At 40.5% G+C, this 23,020-nt stretch overlaps 1 protein-coding gene across 1 annotated transcript in view; it reads left to right on the top strand.

The window, feature by feature from the left end:
* The window catches only part of kiaa0825 (KIAA0825 ortholog), a 118,036-nt gene that overhangs the window by 21,553 nt on the left and 73,463 nt on the right, over positions 1 to 23,020 (top strand). The window contains exons 7-16 of the mRNA XM_085294085.1: positions 2,110 to 2,277; positions 4,432 to 4,505; positions 4,680 to 4,937; positions 8,998 to 9,275; positions 12,424 to 12,574; positions 14,416 to 14,606; positions 15,765 to 15,971; positions 16,178 to 16,288; positions 18,013 to 18,152; positions 20,748 to 20,927. Coding sequence (XP_085150211.1) covers positions 2,110 to 2,277; positions 4,432 to 4,505; positions 4,680 to 4,937; positions 8,998 to 9,275; positions 12,424 to 12,574; positions 14,416 to 14,606; positions 15,765 to 15,971; positions 16,178 to 16,288; positions 18,013 to 18,152; positions 20,748 to 20,927 — 1,758 coding nt within the window. The remainder of the gene's footprint in view (positions 1 to 2,109; positions 2,278 to 4,431; positions 4,506 to 4,679; positions 4,938 to 8,997; positions 9,276 to 12,423; positions 12,575 to 14,415; positions 14,607 to 15,764; positions 15,972 to 16,177; positions 16,289 to 18,012; positions 18,153 to 20,747; positions 20,928 to 23,020) is intronic.

Below are 23,020 nucleotides of genomic sequence, written 5' to 3' on the forward strand. Positions count from 1 at the left end.
CCTATATAAGCTGGGCTGCAGACCCCAATGAAAGGCTGAGGCACAGCATTGCTGAACATCAAGGTCATGCGTGCGACTATTTAGGGTGTGACTTAGTGAGCAAGTGGAGCTGTCAAAGGGTCACAGGTTGAGGGAATGAACAGAATGAATGGTAAAGAGGAGAAAGAAGCTCTGGAAAAGGTGATACTTAGACTGAGGTGGGGGTTAATGGTTGCTGTATGCCACAGAGAAGGTTAAAATGGGGCAACAGGGTGGGGATATAGTGGCAGCTTTTTAGTAGAGATGCACCGACTGGGAATTGAATTGGCCAAATTAACCAGTGTTACTGTTACTCTTAATTATACTATCGATTCTATTTATTTTGTTTTTGAGGTTGTTGATCCCTGTGCAAGCAAAACAGAGAACTCAGTATAGATATAGATAAATAGTATAGATAGTATATAGCTATTTCATGCCGAGCATAAATTCATACATGGATCGTAGATTTATGTACCACAAAATAAACCCTTTAAAAATGGATACAGTTTTGAGAGTATTCAGACAGACAGACACACGGATAATGCACAGATATAGATATTCAATAATTAAGAAGACACACTAATGGCAATGTGACTATCAGCCACAGCCGATGTTTGGCTGATAACTTAATGCATCCCTACTTTTTAGATAATCCGGTGCAGTAACTGTGTGGTTATATCAACAACATTTCCTGGCTTGTCCGGTTGATTGTTTACTCTTGAGTTGTTGACAGCTTTAGCTCTTGATTTGCTGGTGACTTCAGAAATAGACAAGATTGGTGGTGCGTGCGTGAATGTGCAAGCTGGAGAACGAGACAGGCACATGGGTGTCAGCCAGGTCACGCGTGTACACATGCAGCATGATGTAGTCTCTCTAGCACAGACTCCCACTGGACCCCATTACAGAGGAGCTGCTAAGCTGCAGACCCATGCAGCTTAATTACACACACATGCACGCGCTCACACATATACATGAAGTAAGCAAACACACCAAATTACACATCTGTTCACTTGTGATTTCACACAGCCGCGCGCACACACACACGCACGCACATAAATATATGTATAGACGTAGACTTGGAAAAACAAAAAAATTTGAGGTCAGAATTTTTATTCCATGGAGGCCATAGAAATCCGGTTGGTGTGAGACAATTGTCTTGCACGACTGACATGTGCAAATGTGCATTCGAGCACCTCCTGCAAATCAAGTTATTCATAATGGCCTGCGTTACATGCTCGTAAACAAGTGTGCGCACACCCAACAGATACGAAAACACACAAAAACTCATCGACTCTCATTTATTAACACTCGTATAAACATACACAAGTGCCCACACACAACACACTGAGTCAAACCTCATGCATGATTAAACCAGGCATCCTTGGGGACAATGTGTTTTCATATTGTCAGATTTTGTTTAACAATATGGCAAAATTTCATTAGGATTCAGAGGCAATAATGTTACAATTATTGGAAAAGGACCCCCCTCTTCTTCCCGTCTCAACGCTCAATCATCTCCGAGCTTTCAGAGTCAAGGCTAATACCGAGCTCTTCCATTCCCAAATGCCTTTGCAGTGGAGGAGCTCATTTAAGCGGACACACAAAAGTATTTGTGCATGTGTCTGGGAGTATGGCAACGCATCTCCTAGCCGCCCATTCTCCAGCTTAATGCGGAACATCCCCTGGGTGATGGCTTTGGCAGCCTCCAAAATGGGAAATCCATATTTGCCAAGGGGGTCATCGGCGGGTTATGGGGAGAAAAGTTTTGTGCTGAGAGAGAGGGATGTGCATGTGTGACTTCTCTGGGAGCAAAGTTTTGCATATTTTTTTCGCTGTCTCTTTGTTTGTGCCGTGTTTTGGGAAAACATGAATGGGTCGATATTTATAAGAGGTGTTGTGCGGGCAAGACTTGTGGAGGGTGGTGTTTTCCGATGAGTGCATGTAGGCGGGGAGGTTGGGTTGAAAACCCATTTTCATGAAAATGTTTATTCCTTTACTGAACTATAAACTGTAGTGCATCTCTTTGCTAGGCATGCATTCCTAAGCATGCACACTGTTTATTTGATCTCTTCTCTTTTCCCCCCTTGACAGCACCACTGGAGCTTCCCACGAAAAGTCGGAGCTTTAGTTTGACCTCCCACCAGTTGAGGGCATTAACCCAGCTGGCTTGCACCCTGCTGGGATTTGAGAGCGATGTGAAGGAGCTGGTCACTAACACGATCTTCATTGACTGTACAGGAGACACTCCTCCTATAAAAGGTAATCAGTTACTCAAAAATGCACACATGTATCTATCTATAAATGACAGACAAAAGTAAAAAAAAAAAGAACTCTTGACCTGAACTATGAGGAGATTTGGTGGCTCTTTCATGCCAAGGGCAACATTTTGCTAGAACGATTTATGTCTACATGTCTCCACAGTATGGAGGGTCACAGCAAATCAAAACAATGATCACAGTTGGCCTCTCCCAAGATAACAGTGCTCCAATTCATAGGGCATGAGGTTTCAGTCAGGGGCTTACTAAGTATTAAAGCATGATGTAAAAATGACTGAACACCTACAGTATGGGGGATTTTGATCGGACTTTTTAGACAGTGTCTCCTTCACCATCATCAAACCTAATATCATGCAATATAAAGTGCTTTGATACAACAGAACTGATATATAAATGCCAATCCATTTCCATTTTCAATAAACTCTTCATATACTTTGACTAAGACGCTTGGTAAGTTTTTGTTGATTTGTTGTTTTTTATCTTTGAAAATTATTATTGGTCTTGTGTGTTCTTGTTAAAACAAATATCAGCCAATCACTAGACAGCAGTGCATATAAGGAATGTGACCTCCTGAAATTCATAATGAGCTCCAGAATGGTGGAAAAAAGGCGATTTAAGTGACTTGGAATGGTTGTTGGAGCCAGGCAGGATGGTCCAAGTACTTCAGAAACTGCCGTTTATACTATCTAAACAGCCTACCTGAGTATTGTTGCTGACCATGTCCATCCATTTATCTTCTGACCGCTACTTCCAGAAGAATAATGCACCAAGTGATGTTTTGACAAAGCTCAATTAATCTCAAACATTTTTCTTGAATACAATAATGAGTTGACTATGGTCAAATGGCCTCCACAGTCACCTGTGGGATATCGTGGAATAGGAGATTTGTATCATGAATTTTCAGCCAAGAAGCCTGCAACAGCCATGTGATGCTGTCAGTCAATGTGGACCGAAGGAGGAGGAATGTTTCCAGCACACTGTGAAATCTGTGCAACGTAGAATTAAGCCACAATTAAGGCAAAAAAAAAAAAAAGGGCTAGGCATCTGGTACTAGCAAGGTGTACCTAATTAAGTGTAAGTGTCTGGTGAGTGTACAAGATTATGTATCTAAAAATAAAATCCTCTCTTTAAATCAGTGGTCAAACAAGGACAACATAATTCCTTTTAATACCTTTAAATTCATAGAATTCACAGAAAATTGAAATAAATGCACACACACACACACACACACACACACAGTTACTTACTTGTTCTTTCCAAAAGTCTCGAGTTGTGTCTGAAGAAATGTGTTATTTTAGTTGGGAATCATCTGGGGTGTTATATAAGCCTTTAGTATCCCTTTCCTCTCTCCCCTTTGAACTGCTGCTGCGGAAATGTTAAATGAAAGCTTTTGGTGCATGGAGTAATTTCCATAAAGGTTACATTTACAAAAACAAGACTTGCAGAAAGGCTCAATTTACAGGGAGGTAAACAGCCTTTAAAGGGCAGTTATCCAAATCATTAATTCCAGGCAATCAAACAGCTTAATTACCAGAAATTCATCAGATGGGCTTAAAGGTCAAAAAGTGATGCGCTTGCTGCTTCCTTCTTCTTCCATTGCATGCGGTCTTGTTCAGCTAAATTGCCTCGCCTGGGGTCTTACTCTTCGCCTTCTGATTAGGAAACTGTGGCCTTGATGTTCAGGCTTTTTAATTGCAACCCTAACCCAACATCCTGTACGCTTGTCTTCATGTCAGCCCCTCCTACACTCCCCCTTCTTCCCACACAGGCTCCCTTCATGGAATTACCCCATTTAAGGCTCATACTATCTGGGTTCAAATCAAATTTAAACCCCAAATTTAGACTTTTAAAGCAAATGCCAGTGGCAATTTTTTTCTACTCCATTTGAGGCATGTGCATTTATACTTCTCATGTTGGCCAATAGGGAAATAACAGTATACTTAATATAGACGTAGTCATTCTAAATAATCCATAGACTTGAAAGATATTACAGATTATCGCGATTCATTTTCAAACCAGGATTTTTCTGAAGTTTCATTGTCATTGTTGATAACTTGTAAGTTTGACTGAGCTGTTTCCTAGTCACACTGTAAAATAAATCTCTTTAAATTGATCAAAAACGTTATCGTGCTTTTAGGCATCTTGAAAAAAAGCAAAAAGGATTCAGACAACACAACTGAGAGCAAGAAATCCACCACAGAAACAACAAAGGTACAACTTTTACATGTTTCTTTATCATTACAACTATTTCATATCATGCGGGCATATTAACTTTTTTTTAGGATTGCAAACAAGCAGTGTTTTATAGCAGTGAAATGAACAGGTAAAGTATTCCCTTCACCATTCAGACATTAATTGGCTGTTGGCTCATTTCCTGTTTGCCAGGCAAAGGTTCTGGAGTTCAACTGGAGGTCAGCATTCAAGGGACTAGTCCCTCACATGGAGCATTGCGTAAAGGTGGTGCTGGATAATGTCTGTGCTAAGAATCTACAACAAGAAGACGAACTGCATTCTTCTGGACATCTCTCTGTCTCCCTGAGCCTGATTACTAGACCCACCTTCACCACTGCCAGCAACACACATCTCAGAGAAGACACATTCTCCTCCTACTCAGAGGCAGAGACTCCCAGAATGATAGCCAAGGTACTCTTGCACATAGTGTCGAGTAAACCGATGTTTAATTGTAATTTGATTTAAGTACATTTGCTTCAGGGCAGTCCTTAAGTAGCTCTAGTTATTAGTATGTAGTTATCCAATGATTCTTGTCACACAAGCCGTGCTGGAGGAATGTTTGGTTTTACTGTAGATCAAATTAGCCCACTAATACAGTGCAGGGCCTTAATCAAGAAAAGTAGAATTTCTCCTGTGGTTACTCCTGTTGTCTTTAAGAATAATTTAAAAAAGAAAATAAAGGTGCAGACAGGCTGGAATTTAACTTCTGAATTCTCCTATTGTTAAATACCCCCATTGCTCTCATTATAGAGATAGATTCCTCTTATTAACCTTTCCTTATATCAAGTCCTTTCTATCATTCAGTACCAAATAGCACTAATTCAGAACCTTATTCTCTCTCCTTTAGTCAATTATTTTGTGTACTAAATGTGTAAAACTCAGCTGTTGTCAAACGTGCAAAAAAGGAAGACACACATGAGTCTAATGCGTAGGTTTATTCTATGAGCAATATCTGTACAAGGCCCTCATTGTCGTGCAGTCTTGTGTGCTAGTTCCTTTTGCCATACACAGTGGACTCACTGTCCTCTTCACCCAGAACAATGCAAGTCTCCAAACAATACCTAGACCCAGGGAGAATAATGTTTTTTGTTACCCTAGCAGAAAGGTCTCTGTGCAAAAGAGGGCCCGAATGATTTGGGCATGACACCTTGAAAAGTTTCCTCGAAAAAAGTCATCAGTATTACCAGAGTTCTCTAAAGACAAAAAATAAACAAACAAAAAAAAACATTTAACCACTATGTAGGTTAGATGGGATGTAGAGAAAGGTGTTGAAAGTGGAAAGTGGAGGGTATATGGTGCACTAATGATCTAGGGATGTATTATGAAGGCAAAGAGGCTTGGTTAGTGAACAGAATAAAGCAGGATAAGCAGAAGGGGTGAGAGAGGGCCTGAGAAATGGCAGGGAGAGGTGAAGCAGAAACCAGAGATTGACTTTTCTCCAAAGGTAAGGCTGGTGTCTAATGTGAGACAAGGTTTAGAATTTAACTCTCTACAAAAGGATCTCCAGTGTGGCCAGCCACATACACACTGTCACTATGCTGTTTTTTTCCTCTTTTTTTTCACTTTCGCTTTTCTTCATTTTCTTTGCATTTTTAAATTTTTCCGAACAACTTTTCAGGGAGTTCTACCTGAAACTTTCCCCAACTCACATTCATCTTCCTCTCAACTACCCACCACTCTCCCCTACACTGAGCACTATTCAGACTCTTATCATTACTGCCTCACCTTTCTTCCCTCCTCCCACTCTCTCCTCCCCTAACCCTTTTACACTGACAGTATTTGTGGCTCTCACTGCTAACGAGTGTCAGAATTTGTCTGTACTCAGGACCTGTACAGCGTAGTTATGTGTAGGTCAACGTTTCAAAGATGAGTCTTTCAGCCCAAAGGTTATACATGCATGCATTTGAATTCAATAACACTGAGCTAAAAAGATATTCAAGACAAATACATATATGTGTGTATGTGTGTGTGTGTGTGTGTGTGTGGGAGGGGTGGTATATGTGTTTATACACACATACTCTATGTGTTTGCTCGAATATGCTTGAACATGCTCTAGTGTCTGAGAAGAGCAAATTTACTTTTTACAAGACAAAACCTTGAAAATTGCCGGTAGAAAGATATTATGATAGATCAATATTTCTCACATTTATATTCATTTGTTCATACCTCAGTCCTCGCTTTTTTATCTGAACCCACTTTCCTCTGTCTATATTACCATAAATATGCAGGTTGCAATAATACTGTTCATCCATCACAGTACTTGATGATGTACTTTTATTATTGGCAGATAGATGAATTACAAACAGCCTGCTTTCAACAGCTGTAACGCACCCTCCTGTCAGAACCTGGGATTGAACTCTCCTTGTTTTACTAGACCCTTCTAACCTTCATGCCAGCTTTCTATTATAGCAGCAGAAGTGCCTTTTCTGTATTCAGACTTTAGCGAAGCCCTCACCTGCGTGTTCATTTCTTCACTTGTCTGTCTACTCCACATTCTGCACACACATAAACAGGGCTCGCTAGCACTTTATAAAATCTCTTTCACCTTGCTGCAATAGTCCTGGTGGGATCACACGCTTTGATCTTAGCTAGTTAAGGTTTCAGACTGACTTCAACTGGCTTCAGTGTGTGAGTGTTTATATGTGTGCGAATACTGTATTTGTATGCTTCTTCAGGATCTTTCCATTATGCTCCTTTTTTCTCCCATCAAAGATAAGCTCCTAATGACAACATTCAGTCCTGTATTGACTTAATTGTCCAAGCGGTCATTGTTTGCCGGCCCCACAGAAAGCTTTTATCGAGAAAATTGTTTGAAGAGATTGTTAGATTGTCAGCTGCAGACACACTGTTAGCTGTAACAGAAATAGAAATGCTGAACTTCTCAGTCCTCTCCGACAGCTAGTCAAGTAATCCCGTGACTGTAGAAGCAGGTGATTCACACTATGACTGACTGATTAAACTGCAACAGTCTTCTGAGTGTTATTTTCTTTCTTCAGTGTGACCTAGATAAATAGATCCAGCAGATATGGGCCTTGTGCTATGTTTTAAGGCTTCTACTGATCCACCTGGCTCATAACTTAAGCATATGCATATTTTAGGTCTATACATTTGGATTCACAAATACAGCTGTGTAAGAAGTTTTCACAGTAATGTAAAAAAATTGACATTTGATTAATTTATCAATAGCATAAAAGCAGAAGTTTTGCTGGTTTGATTCGTACAATGCCAAGAAGGAAAGATATCGACAATGACCTTAGAGAAGCAGTTCTTTCTGCCCATCAATCTGGGAAGGGTTATAAGGTCATTTCCAGACAATTTGAAGCCAATCATTCTGCAGCGAGAAAAACTATTCACAAGTGGAAAACATTCAAGACAGTTGCCAGGATCTTTCCAGGTGTGGAACTCCCAGCAAATTCACCCCAAGGTCAGACTGTGCAATGCTCAGAGAAACTGCAAAAAAATCCCAAGAGCTACATCTCATGTTAAATGTTAAAGTTCAAGAAAGTACACTAAGAAGAAAACTGAGTTTTTCTTGTTTGGAAGCGCTACCGGGAGAAAGAATCTTTTCTCTGAAAAGAAGTGGCGCCACATCTTAAGTCAAATGCAAAGTTGCATTTGAACAAACCTCAGCACTCCTGGAACAATGATAGACAAGACCAAGATGATTGACCATAATGCACAGTACCACATTTAGTATAAACTATGTACAGAATATGAGCACAAACTTCTTGTACCATGTGTCATACATAATGGTGGAGGTGTAATACCTTGGGCTTGTTTTGCAGCCACAGGACCTGGACACAATGTAATCATTGGTATACATAGGACTTCATGGTCAACTCAAAATTTTCTAGAGTCAAATGTGAGGCCATCTGTCCAACCAATAAAGCTTGGCCGAATTTGAGTCATGCATCAGGACAATGATCCTAAGCCCAGCCACAAATCTCCAACAGAAAAAGAAACTATCAGTGCGTTGCAATGGCCCCAATGAAAGATCAGAACTCAACCTGATTGAAATGCTGTGGTGCGTCTTTATTGGGCCAAGCTTCTTTCCTGTCTGACTTCCACCTTCTCCAGTGTGTTGTAAAATTTGTATTAGATTGTGACTACGGTGATTAACAATGTTATAAAATATGACTGGTGTTTTTTTGTTTGACCTAATGCTGTGAATTTTTAACAGCAAAGTTGATGCCGAGTGCATGTCCTCAGATATTTGTATTCATTGTTTGCACTTGTCACTGTTTTCAGTAGTAGGCAAACACAAGATAAATGCCTGTGTAATACTCAGCTCAGTCTTGAATCCTTGTCATTCTGATCACTTCTCACAAATGTTCCATTATTTACATTTAATGAGGTCTCTTTTTACAGTTTTTTTGTTTTTTTTGTTTTTTTTGTTTCCTCTTACTGACAGATTTTCCCTCTGTTACTGAAATCATCTTGCCTCATGTTTGCGATCTCTCTCCCCCCTCAGTTTTGCGGAGCAGTCATGTCTGAAATGGATGCCTTACTACCACTGGCAGCAGCCTGCAACGAGAGCTCTCTTCTGCAGGTGCGATCAAGCTTTATAGAGTCATGTGGCAGAGCAGCATTTGCCATGTTGGGTCGTTTGCAGGAGAGGGCCCTGGAGGTACCATCCTCTGCTCCCCTGAAGAACTTGCATGCTCTACTGGCCACTTGCATTTATGTGCACCAGCGACTAGAGCACTACAGTGCCAGGCTGAAGGATTCCAGTACTGCTGCAGCTAAAATGTAAGTAGTGTGTTTCCAGATGTTTATGGACATTTACAGTTATTTTGTTTAAACTTCACGCAGCTGAATTATTTATTTGCCTTGCTCCCATGCTTTGTCTTTTTCCCAACTTTTTTAGACCTGGTGACTGCTACGGCCAGTGACATTATGTCTCCTGGTTTCCATTTAATTCCTGTTCTCATGAATGCTATATCTGTGGAATGCTTTGAGGGCTTTTATTTTAATTTGGCACAGACAATTACTTGGGCTAAAGGAAGAGCTGATAAGAGTTTGTTGGTCAAAGGTCGCTTGCAACTTCAAATCTGTACCATTTTTATGATTTCTAGACCTTTAGGAAATTTGACAATATCTGGCACAAACACTCACTTGGACTCAAGGCTGAACTCATTAGAATATGTTGGTCAAAGGTCAAGAGTCAAGGTCACTGTAAACTCACAAAACATGCTAATTATGACTTTCACATGAAATTTCACACATTGGTCTAACAGGATAAACTGATGAAATGATGGCCTTTTGCATTTAAAAGGTCAAATGTCAGCTTAACTGTGGCACCGTAATGTTCCACAAAAAGACTTTACTAGTCATTATTCAACTGCATAACTCAGGAACACATGGGGAGAATGTGATTATATTTTACTTCTAATTTGATCCTAAACTTGTCACAGTTATCTTTGGTGATTCCTTAGTGGATTGCTTAAAAACTAAACAAACGGAAACTTCACTTATAGACACAGGCAATGCTTTACTGTGGCAAAGTAATTCTAAAACGACTCTCAAAATATCCAGTGTTGATTCTAGAAACCTATGGGCCCTAGGCCCACCCAACCAAGTGTTCATCACCATTATATTAAAGGAAGTATATTTATACACTAACACATTAATAATGTCATTTTCATAGCTTTCATGTTACAAAATTAGCATTACTCAAATTCAACTTTTGAATGTTGTTCTTGGACGTACACATTACATTTGATAGCCTTGACTGTCTACTCAAGTTTTTACATAATGAAAATATGTCTTTTTCATTTTCAGAAAACCATTAAACCTACATAACAGATTTGGAAACTACAACAAAATGCACACACCACACTGCACATACATTCAATTATATTGGTGTAATTATTGTGCTATAGACTGATCTACCGAGGGAAATAAATATCACCTGCATGACCCATCTTAAGTATTCGGGCTGAGGTGCTTGTGTGAGATTTAATGGTACATGGCCCTGTCCATTGGCCTCTCAATGCGGTGAAGTCGTCCTGTACCATTAGCAGGAAAAACAGCCCCAAATAGTAATGTTTCCACGTCTCTCCTTAACTGTGGGGATGGTGTTCTTTGGGTCATGCTCAGCATTTCTTTTCTTCCAAACATGGCAGGTTGAGTTGATGCAAAAGAGCTTCAATTTGGTTTTTCTCCCAAGCCTTCTCTAAATCAGTTTATAACTTTTATGTAATGCATTTTTTTCTGGATTTTTGGTTGATATTCTTGTCTTTCTCCATTAAAATGAAACTAGCGTAACAATTACACACTGTTCATTCCTTTGTAATCGAGCAAAGTTACAAATTCAGCAGGGGATTAAATAATAATTTCCCTCAGTGTATAGCACAATAATTACACTAATGTAATGTAGTAATTTAGAGTACACTTGGCTCTAAATTTCATAACTTATCATCCATAGCTCAGGTGGAGACAGCGTTTAACAAAGAAAAGTGGCAGAGACCATGTTTATTTCAATAACAATGTCTAAAGCAAAGCTGAATGGTGATAAAGTATCTATTCTGTAACTACTAGATTCTAATATCTGGTTGCTATGCTAATAAGACAATCCTGACCCCTGGCCATGCGCAATCTGCCCCGCTCTGCTAGCTAAATAAACCAATATTAAAACAAAGTAAACAAAGAAATAATCTGCATTTAGCTCTTTAGCATTGTATTTGATGACTATCTGCTCCACTTACCACTGCCTTGTTTTTTCTTTTCTTTCTCCTTTTTCTTCTTTCTGTTTTCCACTCTTAGAAGTATAAAATCATATCATTGATCGTAATAGCTCTTCTTCATTTTCCATGTGATTACATTTGTTCAAGCAGAATCGTGCATGCCACTTGCAACAGGAGTGGAGTTAGGTGGGGCTCCCTTTAGAGAGGTCAGGTTTCTCCTATACTGCCATTCCCAACTTTGCACATTGCTATCGTTGTAGTTAACTGTCTGTCAGCCCTGAGGGGCCCCCCACCGGTCTGGGGCCTGCCTTACCTAGCAGTTGCCTGTCTTGCCTAGTTGCAAGCAGCATCTCTTAAAGTATCAGCAGTAACCATTAGCAGCTGACAGGCAGCTTTGCAGATCTATATTACAAGGATTTGCACCAGAAACATAAATCACATAGCACTACTTGCTCCAGCTACCTTATGTAAAATACATTTTCATTTTTTTTTTACCCTAATTTGAAATAAAAGATAAATATTTAGTATGTTAATCAACTGAAGCAGTGGATGAAGAAGATTTCTTCCAAATTTAGAAACTAGGAAATTTAAAATGATTCTTGAAAGTCAAAGAAATTCTAGATGAACAGGGGGTTACCAGAGATAACGACAGAGGGTAACAACACCCACAGTATCTGCACCTGCTAAGTTTTTCCATCCATTTTCTTCAACATTTTCATGCCCCTTATCACCCCCTTAAACTGCTCTCCACAGATCTCCTTTAAAAACATCCTTGGTGCTGTTTGTGCTCCTGTTTTCCCACCCTTGGCCCTTTACCCCTGCACTCCACCTGCACTTGCATGGTACCCCATTTGGTCATAAACCGCCTTCCTCTCTTTACACCATTAACTCCCCCCTGGTTTTAAGTCCCCTCTCTGGAAAGTATAAAGGCAGGTGGATTTAAAGGGTATGAAATGTCACACTGAACTTTTATAATAAATCATCTATTCTTTCATCTAATCATTTCACCCGTGCCATTGATAGCTCCCAGTACATAAAAGACAGCTCTTAATTATCCATATGCATTACAGGATTCTGCACTGTTGAACTTGTTTACCCTAGTAAACCTGTTTTGTTTTGTTTTTTTTGTTTTTTTCATTTAATATGCTGTGTGTATTATATTATGTGTTTTCTAACATTACCTTTAAAGATGTTTCTTCATCTGTGCCTAGAACCCTGACCCCACTACCTGTGCAGAAATACAAAGATACAGTCGAGGCCATGAGAGAGCAGTTGACCAGCTACTGTATCCAGGCTTGTTATACATGCATTCTTCAGGATGCAGAGAGCCACCACTGGGCTGACCCTAAACCTTTCTATGAGGTAAAATCGCTATATGATTAAAAACAAACAACTAAACAAAACAAATGTGTTGTGACACACTTCTGTGAGTTTTATTTAAGTGTAAAACAGCTCTAGTGTTGTTGTGTGTTGATTTGATTTCTTTTATTGCAAAAATTTCAATGCCAGTGTCTTAGGAGGCTTGTTGGATAGATTTTGAGGAACTCTAGGAATTACACCCTAGAGCTTTCTTGTTTCTTCTTTTCATTCCCACAATACACCTTTACCTCCCACTCTCCCACTTCTAACTCAGTCTTCTACTCTGAGCTCCCTGAGAACATCTGTGGCTTCCATGCTGCCCTGGGGGCTCCAGGGATTCAGTTGTCTGAAGTCTGCAGTCTACACTGGGACTGTCTGGAAACAGCAGAGGGCCCCTGGAACTCCCCTACCTTTATGCCCTTAAACAAATCTAAACCTCCCCTCTCTCTTTTTGCTTTTGACTTTTTTTCCCTTTGTTCCTCCCTCCCTCCCTGGGTCACTGGTGTCAGACAGGCCTGCTGTGTGCAGGTGTGTGCTTGTTCAGCCATCACTTTGTGCATCCGTACCAGTAAATGTATGTGTAGGTGTACAGCAGCATCTCAGGATGTAAGTGTCATTTGGTATGTCTATGTATGTACCTATATTTTTGATGTTTTATATTTTTGATTTGGATCCAGCTCCTGTCTGTGTAACCTTGAGTGAGTCTATAGGCAGAAGATGGCAACTCCGTTCAGGACATAAAGCTTGGACTTATTTCCTGTTTGTGACCAATACATACAGGGGAAAAGAAGGAAGAAGAAGGGAAGTAAACAAGAGATTGGGTGAAGTGGGAGAAAATGGATTGAAGAGTTTGGTAGTGTTAATGTGTATGCGTTGTGCAAAATGACCTTATAATAGGATAAATTTGAAGATTTAGGACGTGTATAGCAAAGTTAAAATGGTTAATGAAAACTAAACCAAAAATTTAGAAAAAAATTAAAACTAATTGGAATTATTTAATAAACCTCGAAAACCAATTAAAATAAGATAAAAATGTAGAGAAGCTTCAAGTATTTGTAAGTTTGGTTAAAAAAAACAAAAACATTTTTATTACATCTATTAAGACTCTGGATGTCTACAACACCGTGAGCCAGCTGCTTTCAAAAAGTTATCTGTTTTTATTGAAGTTTTTTTTCTTTCACAAATCTTGCCTTTGATATCTGTCTGGCCTCTATACAATAAAAAAGATAAAAAATAATTAAAAACACTAAAGCGAAAAATTGAAAATAATTAAAACTAAACTGAAACTAAACTGATTTTTTTAAGTCAAAATGAGACAAAAAGCAAAACTAGTTAGAAATGACATACAACTATAGTAACTCTGGTGTACAGGTGAAGGAAAGAATGCATCCTCCTATATATTTTACAAGAGAGCTGCAAGATGCCAGGATAGTAATTCTTTTTAATCTGTCCTGTTTTTCCCCCTCTTCTCACTTTCTTGTGAAACATTCTTGATTTTTGCTCTTCCTTCTTTCACTCTTTTTATGTGTGAGAGTGGATGTGGAAGTGTGTGCTGGTTGTGATGTGTTTGCCAGTCCAGGACTTTAAAGCAGTCTAAAATCCCAGTGGGAAAAGAAACCCAGGTGCAGAGTGCAGGTGGCATGGCCACTGAGACATCCTGGTGTTGACAGACCTGCCTGCGTCTCTGCCTCTCTCTTTCTTCTCCTTCAGGGTTTCTCTCTCACTCTCTCTTTTTTCCCTTTTTTAACTCCTCTCTCTGTTTTTACTTCACTGTCAGTTTCCATATGATAACATGTCTTCATCTACAATCCCCCCTCCCTCAAATCTATCACTTTCTTCCACAGGGCGAGAGGTGTTCCTTCTCAGTGCAGATGTGGTTCTACTTCCTGTGCGGGCTTCGCAGCGACCTGTGGGCGGTCCTTCCAGCAGAGCTGGCCAGGGATGTCCTTGGCCAGGTTCTAACAGACACTTTACAACTGCTGGTGCGAAGATATGCCAGAGCGCGGGCTTCATATAAGAGGCACCTGCAAATCAGGTATTTTATCATGCATATTACTGATAATATATACATATATATACATATAAATATAACAATGGACTCTAAAACAGTAATACACCAAGCAAAGACCTACACTCCATTTTGTTTCGTTTTTTAACATTTAAATAAATATGTCGCAATCGTTTTCATTTGTCTAATTGTGGATGGACTAACTGCTGAGAAATGCTGTGATGGAAGTTAGTCAAAGTTGATAAACAACTGACTTTTAATAAGTTGAGCACGTCAAAAAAATTGCAAGACGCTTATACAGTCGGAATTTTGTGCATGTCTATCCTTTAATGCAAATGTAAAAGGCAGAATCTGAGTTTGAGGAGTGGAGGCACCACCCACACATTCTAGCCCCATGCAGCACACACAGACTTTTTCCATCACGGGAACTTTTATCCAAAGGCTAGGAGCTATCGGAGGAACTCAGTTTGCTTCCACTCCAGAGTCTCTGCTCTGGGAGTCTGAAACTTTGACAGTAAGGCTTTTCTTTGGCCATCATTTCAAGAAACCTTTAGTATTTGTTTGTTCAATACATCAGTTGGAGTTACAGGATAAACCATGCTTCAAAAATGCCACATAAAGTGAACTCTGTATTAACAAAGATTGAGTGCAATATACATGAGATGTCAACGGGAAACCTGGTTTATGATTCTGGGAGATTTGTGTGTTTCTGGAAGGACAGTTATAAAGTGTGAGCATAGGCTAAACAGATGCCTTTCCAAAGCTTTTCCAGGTCTCCCTCTTGCTATAGTGTTCACATGGGTACTCCTATGCTCCATCATCTCTATTTTATCAGTCCTTTCCCTTTTGTTGTGAGAATTTAGATCAAAGGGAAGCAAAAAAGAGGTGATGATAGATGATGAGCAGCATTCCATAACCATTTAAGAAAGCAGATTTACTGGCATATAAGTAAAAGCAGTGGGTTGATGTAACATAGCACTAAGTTTTAGGGTGATCGCAAATCTTGCGAAATCCAAAGCCGGGACGCTTCAGATCTCAACGGTAAAATCAGAAGAAGTTCCTATTATCTAGCTGGCTGTGAAATGAGACTCGCAGTAGATAATCTTTAGGTGTTCTCAGCTTTTCAATCACATCCATTTTGTTTTTCTCTTTAAATTCACTCTTTCTGTTTCCCTCGTCCTGGAGATGTGACATTACAGCAATGTTGCTGTATGTGGAGCACCTTATGTGGAGTCTGTGTGAAGGTCCTGAGGCCTTGGTGTGCTACAACCCTTCTTCAGTGATTACCATAATAGCAGGTGGTTCAGACTGGCCATACCAAATCCACAACCTGTGTGACCAGCTCCTGACAGTCCTCGTCATTGTCACAGCACCTCTATCTTTGCTACATAGGTTGGTACAGTATGGTCATTTTTGTTATTTAATTTAAAATTTGGTAAGATGATAAAAAGATACTGCAATGTTTTCATACTTTCCATCTTACACTGTTTGAACAGAGTGAGTCAGATGGCTGTCACCACTGATTCTGGAAACATTTGTGTGGTGTGGTGTTTATTTTATTTTTTTTGTAAATGTAAACATGCTGCCATATGCAACAGGACATTTATGATAGATGCTGCGAAGGAGACCTCACCAGACCCACCGACCATTCCTGTCATACGCTGGCTAAATGCTATTAACCCCGAGGTCTTCACAGAGCAAGCTATAAGGTATACAAAATAGACCCATCTAACCATCTATCACCCATCATACAGCAGGCACACGGACAATATACATGTTCACTCTCAAATGCACATACACACTCTGGTATGCCAAGCAATCACAATCCCTTCCATCCTCCTCGTGTGTAGAGAAACATATGTGATTGTGTTTGGAGTTACAGCTGCATACTGTATGTGTGGATATATAACGTGCCACTCAAGTGTCAAGCTGCAGTTGTTGTGGTAATATAACACAGATGCAAGGTAAGAAAGAAAAACCAAATGAATGAACTACCGTTGACGCTGACAGTGAGTTTGTTGATGCTCATGGTTGCTAAGAGCTTTACACATGATGCATTGATAGCATACACACCTGAATGTGCACAATTATATACATGTGTGTACATTTGTGTCCAGTTACTGTTGTGACCTCCACTGTGCAGTCAATCATGCTTTCCCCTCACCCTTGTCTCCACCTTACTCCCCTCTCATCTGCTTCACAGCCAGAGGTGATGTCATTGTGCGCTGACGGAGCACAAATCAAACTAACCCCTGCTCCCCTGCTCCTAAGTATCAGAGAACTGAAATTAGTTTATTTTTATGACCTCTTTATTTCTTTGCTCCCACCTCCTGCCTTCATTCGAAGGCGCCAGCAGCCTGCCAGTGGCTCGTGGCCAGAACCACAGGTCCTCAACCTTTCTGGCCAAATCTCTCCCCAGTCCATTAAAATAAAGCCCATTGTTATGGTTATTCAATAAAGCAATGATAAAATCACAAAAGATCTCAATAAATCATCCAGCTGTACAGGCTAAAAAATATTTTCTGTATGTGCACATTTATACCCTGCGCTATTTATCTTGCCTGTGTGTGTGTGTGTGTGTGTGTGTGTGTGTGTGTGTGTGTGTGTGTGTGTGTGTGTGTGTATACATCTATATCTGTGTGTCTTGGTTTAGTAAGATGACCCGGTGCTGTAGCTGGATAGATTCATCAGAGCAGTTAAAAGAGGATTTCTCCTGGATTTGCGGTCTCAGTGACATCATAAATTGTGCTGTCAGACCGAGGCATAGTTTTCCTCAGTCAAGCAGCAGGGTGCACCCTGCTCTAGCCGTTTGGCTCAAATAGAATGGTTAATTTCTGGGCAGACACCCCCTGTGCTGCCTCCCGCCTCCTTGCTCTTCAGACAAACTCTGTCCATTCCTTCCATTAGATTTTATTGAGATGTATAAAGTAACGTGGAGGCACACACATGTCAGCATGCTCCCACACTCGCACACATACATAACGACAAGCATAGGCTCTGAAGAGTGCACACGCACACACGCATTCACACACACCAAGGATACGGCTCATTACCCACAGCTGGCTGCAGCCTCTTGGTTATACAAAAGATGAAGGGGTGGGTACTGCTGTATATTCATGTATTTGGCTGTCTCCCAAATGTTAATTTGCTTTTAGCTGGCCAAGATTAGAGCTAATTCCTTCCCGGTGCACACTATAAGTAAGCGAGAATGAAGGCATTTGGAGACTTGGCTTGTATATGGAGTGAGTGACACTGAAGGAAGTTACCAGTGTTACCAAATATTCCCTCCAAAGCGTCATCAAAGACTTCTTTATCTTTCACTTGTGAAGCTTTTTCCTTCTTTGTTGTCTCTCACTAAGCAGACTTCTACCTCACCTGACACTGCAGAACTGTCAACTTTGTTTTCCTTCCTTCTCTCCTCCATCTCTCCCAGAGATGGCCTTATGGGCCAGGCATCTTTGGCATGTCAACTGAGGCTACTGACATCTGACCCCGGATGCAATCCCAAGTTGCTCCTTCAAATGCTGCTTTACAGAGACTGTCACCTGCCCAGAATACTCCTGGAAAATTCTTGTAAGTCTGTCGTTTTTGCATGCATACGTGGATTGTTACATGTTACTGGATAAGGGCTATAGTGTGTGTGTGTCGTGGACATACCTGGCTGTCTGTCTTTTCGGGGACAATTAAAGCCACGTTCTTTCATTCTTTAAAATTACATTTTTTTAATAACTCTCTGATCCCAAAGAGAACATGACAGGGAAGTGTTTACCTCTGTTTTAATTGCAGCGCTCTAATATCTTAAGTACATTTTACAGACCTTGGGTAAGCTCTATCCATTTTATGAAGTTATAATCAGCATCTTTGCCTTCATCATCATTTTCACCTTGGTCATCATCATCACTAAATCAATAGAGTGCAGTAATAAACACTCAACAGGCACAGGCAAAACACACGGCCTGACCTTTAAAGATTTTCCCTTCCTTCCTTTCTCCACAGTCTTCTCAACAGTCTAACCTTTAAAGACTGTTGTGCACTCGCACATTAATTCACATTATAGCGACCTCATTAATAACAACTCTCACTGTCTTGTTCTCTTGCTCGGTCTGAGTCTGACTCAGAGGCTCCGCAATGCTTCTTTCTGCATGCTGCCGTAAATCAACGCTAGGAGCGCTGACTCTCATGTGTTATCACGGTGACGTGGTAATTAACCAGGAAGCAGACAGACAGAAGGAACAGCCTGAGTGAATGCCTACACTACTGTGTTGCCTCTGCACTTCCACATACATGTACATATTAGCGTGTGTTTTGAAGCACTGTTGATGAAAAAATTCTAGTGTGACTAATAGATGGTTTGGTGAATCCACGCTGTTTCAGTTAGACTTTATTATAGCTAATTCAAGGCTCTTTTTTTGTTGATGGTTCATTTTCTAACTCTTTGTACCTGCCTTATCAAAGTACACTAACTTATGAGAAAACTGGCCAGCCAACTAACAGACCTTCGCACTGTGTAATAATTTCAAAACATACCTTCTCTACATCTACAGTATCACTTTTCACATTTGTACAGCTTACCCTAAATTAGAGGTGTACAGATGCACACACACACGCTCACAAACACACACACACACACACATGGCCTTTTTATTATCTTCAGCGTGTCTGCTTCCAATTACAGAGGTCTACAGAGAGGGCCCTTGTGACTGGTTGACTGGCTGTCCGGAAGATAAACAGGTGTATGCATTGGCTTCGTATCAAGGTTGGATAAGCTTAGAGACAGAGAGGAAGGGGGGAAAAAGCATTTGAGAAATCAGCATAGAAACAAAAACACATTGGAATTATTGTGTGCTGCAGGAGTAGTGGAAACTCCACAGAGATGTGCCAGCACACTGACATGTTTTTCTGAAGTCATCTGCTGCTCCATAATGGGATCATTATTATAAGGCACCTAGTTAACCTGCCATGTTATCCAGCACCCCAAGTGGAAATTAATGTTAGTCACCCCTGTTTCCTGGACCACTGCAGCCACAGCAGTGAGATCCAGAACACTCTCTCCTCAAGGACCAATTACTAGACAGGCAGTGAATAAGATGATGGTGTAATCCACACAATGCCACCTAATGGACTGATTGGAGGTCAGGCTGTTTGACCACTTTGGAGTCTACGTGTTAGATTTGTTATTGTGAATGAAAATAGCCATGAGGGATGCAAAGGGAGTCTTGGCTAGAGGGACAGAAGAAATCAGCTTCCATGAACAGTTTGAGCACTTCCTACCTGCATGTTATTAAGGTGGCTAATGTTACTGTCACTGGGATGCTGCAGCTAATTTAGCCCTGCCATTTTAAAATAGTTCAGCATTAGTCAGAAGGAAGCCATGCTGCCCTTCATCACAGCGCCCCCTCATTGACTGCTGCGTTACATACTCTCTCCTATTCAAATGGCTGTCATCTCCCACACAGCTGACTGACAGACTGCTGGATGTCTGCCACCTCTGGAGCAATGGGCTTTTCCTCAGCAACCCCTGTCAACTTAACACACACACACACTTACGTTTAAGCACATAGAACACATATATAGACATCCATATGGGTTACACACACACACACACACATATACACACCTCGATCCTCAGCCCTATTCTCAGACAGCAACCCCCACAAGGACACCCTGTCAAAACCCCTTCCTTTTCACTTCCTGTCTCCGTGTACTGTGGATACCACAGCCAGGGGCTTTGAAATCTGTTTCTTTTTCTGTTTTTTTATTGTCTCTTTTCCTCCATCTAACACAGATGTGGATTTTTCTTCCCCTTCTACTCCACAGTGCCTTTTGTTCACCCGTTCTGTTAACATGTGTCAGGTTGGGAAGCCTTGACATTTTCCAATGTGCTTTTGTTCATGGAAATCAAAATGCTGCTTCACAGAATTGGGTTTTGTATCTTTCTAAACCTACATCCATAAGAGTGATATTTTCTGGACTATAGTTTGTAAAAAAAAAAAAACGCTGTACACTCGCCTACACACCCTTGGATGTATGTGTGTGCACGAGTGTTAATCTTTTGTGCATCCAGTTTTTTGTGCCAAGTGGTCCAGAATATCAAGATTTCATTCATCTGCACATTAATTTGTACTGTTCACAGATGTGTGTCACCAAAATGACGCTTAATTTTTTCAGATTTTTGCCAGGAGAACAGCTCAGAAATGTCTACAGAGAGCTGCAAGGCGGGAGATGATTTCATGATGTCATTGTTCAACCTTTTCTCTTGCCTGAATAATGTTCCTAAGGCCTTGACTCAGGCCCTTCAACCATACCTGGAACGTGCACACATATGGGAACATCTCTACACTCTGGCAGGTAAAGTAACAACCTTGCTGCTGTGTCCTAATATTTAGCAATTGCTGCCACAATTTGGCATTGCACTGATTTCGGAAAGAGCAGTTGTACAATCTCTAGTTTGTGTGCTCTAGTACTGTAACCCTGGATTCCTTTTACTTTGGAAATCAGGTGTCAGAGCTGGGAGTGACTTCATTCCAGAGTTGTGTTCTAGTAGTAGCAGTTGGAAAAGAACAAAAATGGCTGCAGATGTTCATATGTAGAACCTGGTCAGTGCTCTATGTACGGCCTATTTAGTCAGTCACAAATACACAAAAGTGGTAGCACAGAGTACATGCTTTACAGTTTTACAACTTTAGATGGACTACTGTTTTAAAGTTGGGGTTTGTAGGGCTTCTCTGACTTTCTGAGTGGGAAATCTGATTTGAGGGGGCGCTACAGTTGAAAATTTCAACTAGGAACTCCTAGGATTTTCTACTTCCTACTTCAGAAGTGTGTCAAACACACTGTGCCTAAAGTATGTGTTAAAATACAGCACTTTAAATCAGGTTAGTTTTAAAATGAACAGTTCGTGATAAACTGGAGAACATGACAAATAATCATTACATGAATTTCCGAGTAGTGAATTGAAGTAAATAAATTAAAATTGCATATATTTCATATTGTGTTGGCTGCCCTCCTCCTGGTCTCTTCTGGTGTCTGGCAGTGGCTCTTTTGGGTCCTGTTTGTTGTAGGGTACTGACACTGGATCACGGTTTGTTCCAGCAGGTCCTCCAGATGTTCAATCGTTTTGGGATCTGGAGAGTTTAAAGGCCGAACGAACACTTTGGGCTGTTATTGTTCCTTACGCCTCCGTAAACAGTTTGTGCCGTTTGGCAGGGTGCCTTTGTCCTGCTGCCGTGGGGTTGTGTGCTTGGCCTGGAGCAACATTTTAGGCAGGTGCTACAGGTCAAAGTGAGAGCTACAAAACCTGATGTCTCTCAGAATATTGCATTGTAATGCGATTCAATGTTATTCAGTGCACCTTGCCAGATTTTATGTTGAGTCTAATTGGTGAATTTTTAAATACTATGGTAAATCTTCCCTCAAAGAATATCTCAATTTTATTTTCTCTAAAGGCCAGTGTTGACACTGCATGAACATGAGCTAAAGCATAAGTATACTTTTACACAGACTATAGTTATTCCCCAACTCTCTCTGCCTCTTTCTAGTGCAAGTTTTAATACAGAGCTTAATCTGAGCTCCTGTGGAGTGTGAAGCTCTTTTTAGTGGTGATTCTTATATCCTGGGTAAGTGGTAATTATTGTAGCATAAATTAGGGTGATTGGAGAAGAGTATTTAGATGGATACTGAGCAAGGGAGGGGTCGACAGAGTGAATGAAGGGGAAGAGAGCTAGAGTGTGCCGCAGAAAATTCTCAATGTCATCCAATCAACATTTATCCTCACAGGGTAATTAGTTTAATTATTGGACCGTTCCAAATCTTTGTATTATAATTTTGGTTACAGGATACCCCCAGTGCCCCCATTTCTATTTAAACTGTACTCTGAGTTAACTCATAGATTACATTGAGAGCTTCACTATTTCTCCGCTTTCATTGACGTTTCATCACACTGTACCAGGTTGCTTGAGATCAATACATAAGTCAATACAGTTGCAGGTGGTATAGAGTCTGAGAATCAAGTGACTTTGAAAAATAGGTCTAGGTCTCACCTGCAACAGAGCGCTTGTCCTTCGAAAAGCTATATCATTTTCTGTTCCGTTCTCCTCTTTTTCTGCGGCTAAGGTTACTTATTTTGTTAGGCGTCCTTTGAGATTTCAGTGCACTTTTAGTGCCGCTTCAGTACTGTTTCTCCCGATTGTAGCCTTTGGTTTTACAGCCGGGGCTGTAGGAAGTTTATGAGTGCCATACAACTTCATACTGTAGTTAGTCTGCCAACAATATGAGCGAGATATAAAAGGGCAAACCGATGACAAACGGTAAACCTGGAGAACGTAGCAAGATTCGTGCTATCAGGCCACCTGGATTTGATCGAGAGCATCTGATTTTAGTTTGAACTTGAGTACTCACATTTGGTGCAGATATTTTAAGAGAATACCATAACACTATATGGA

This window comes from Mchenga conophoros, linkage group LG12 (assembly GCF_057382185.1).
Source record: "Mchenga conophoros isolate Kocher_MC1m ecotype Shallow Benthic linkage group LG12, M_conophoros_male_GT1.1, whole genome shotgun sequence".
Taxonomy (NCBI): Eukaryota; Metazoa; Chordata; class Actinopteri; order Cichliformes; family Cichlidae; genus Mchenga; species Mchenga conophoros.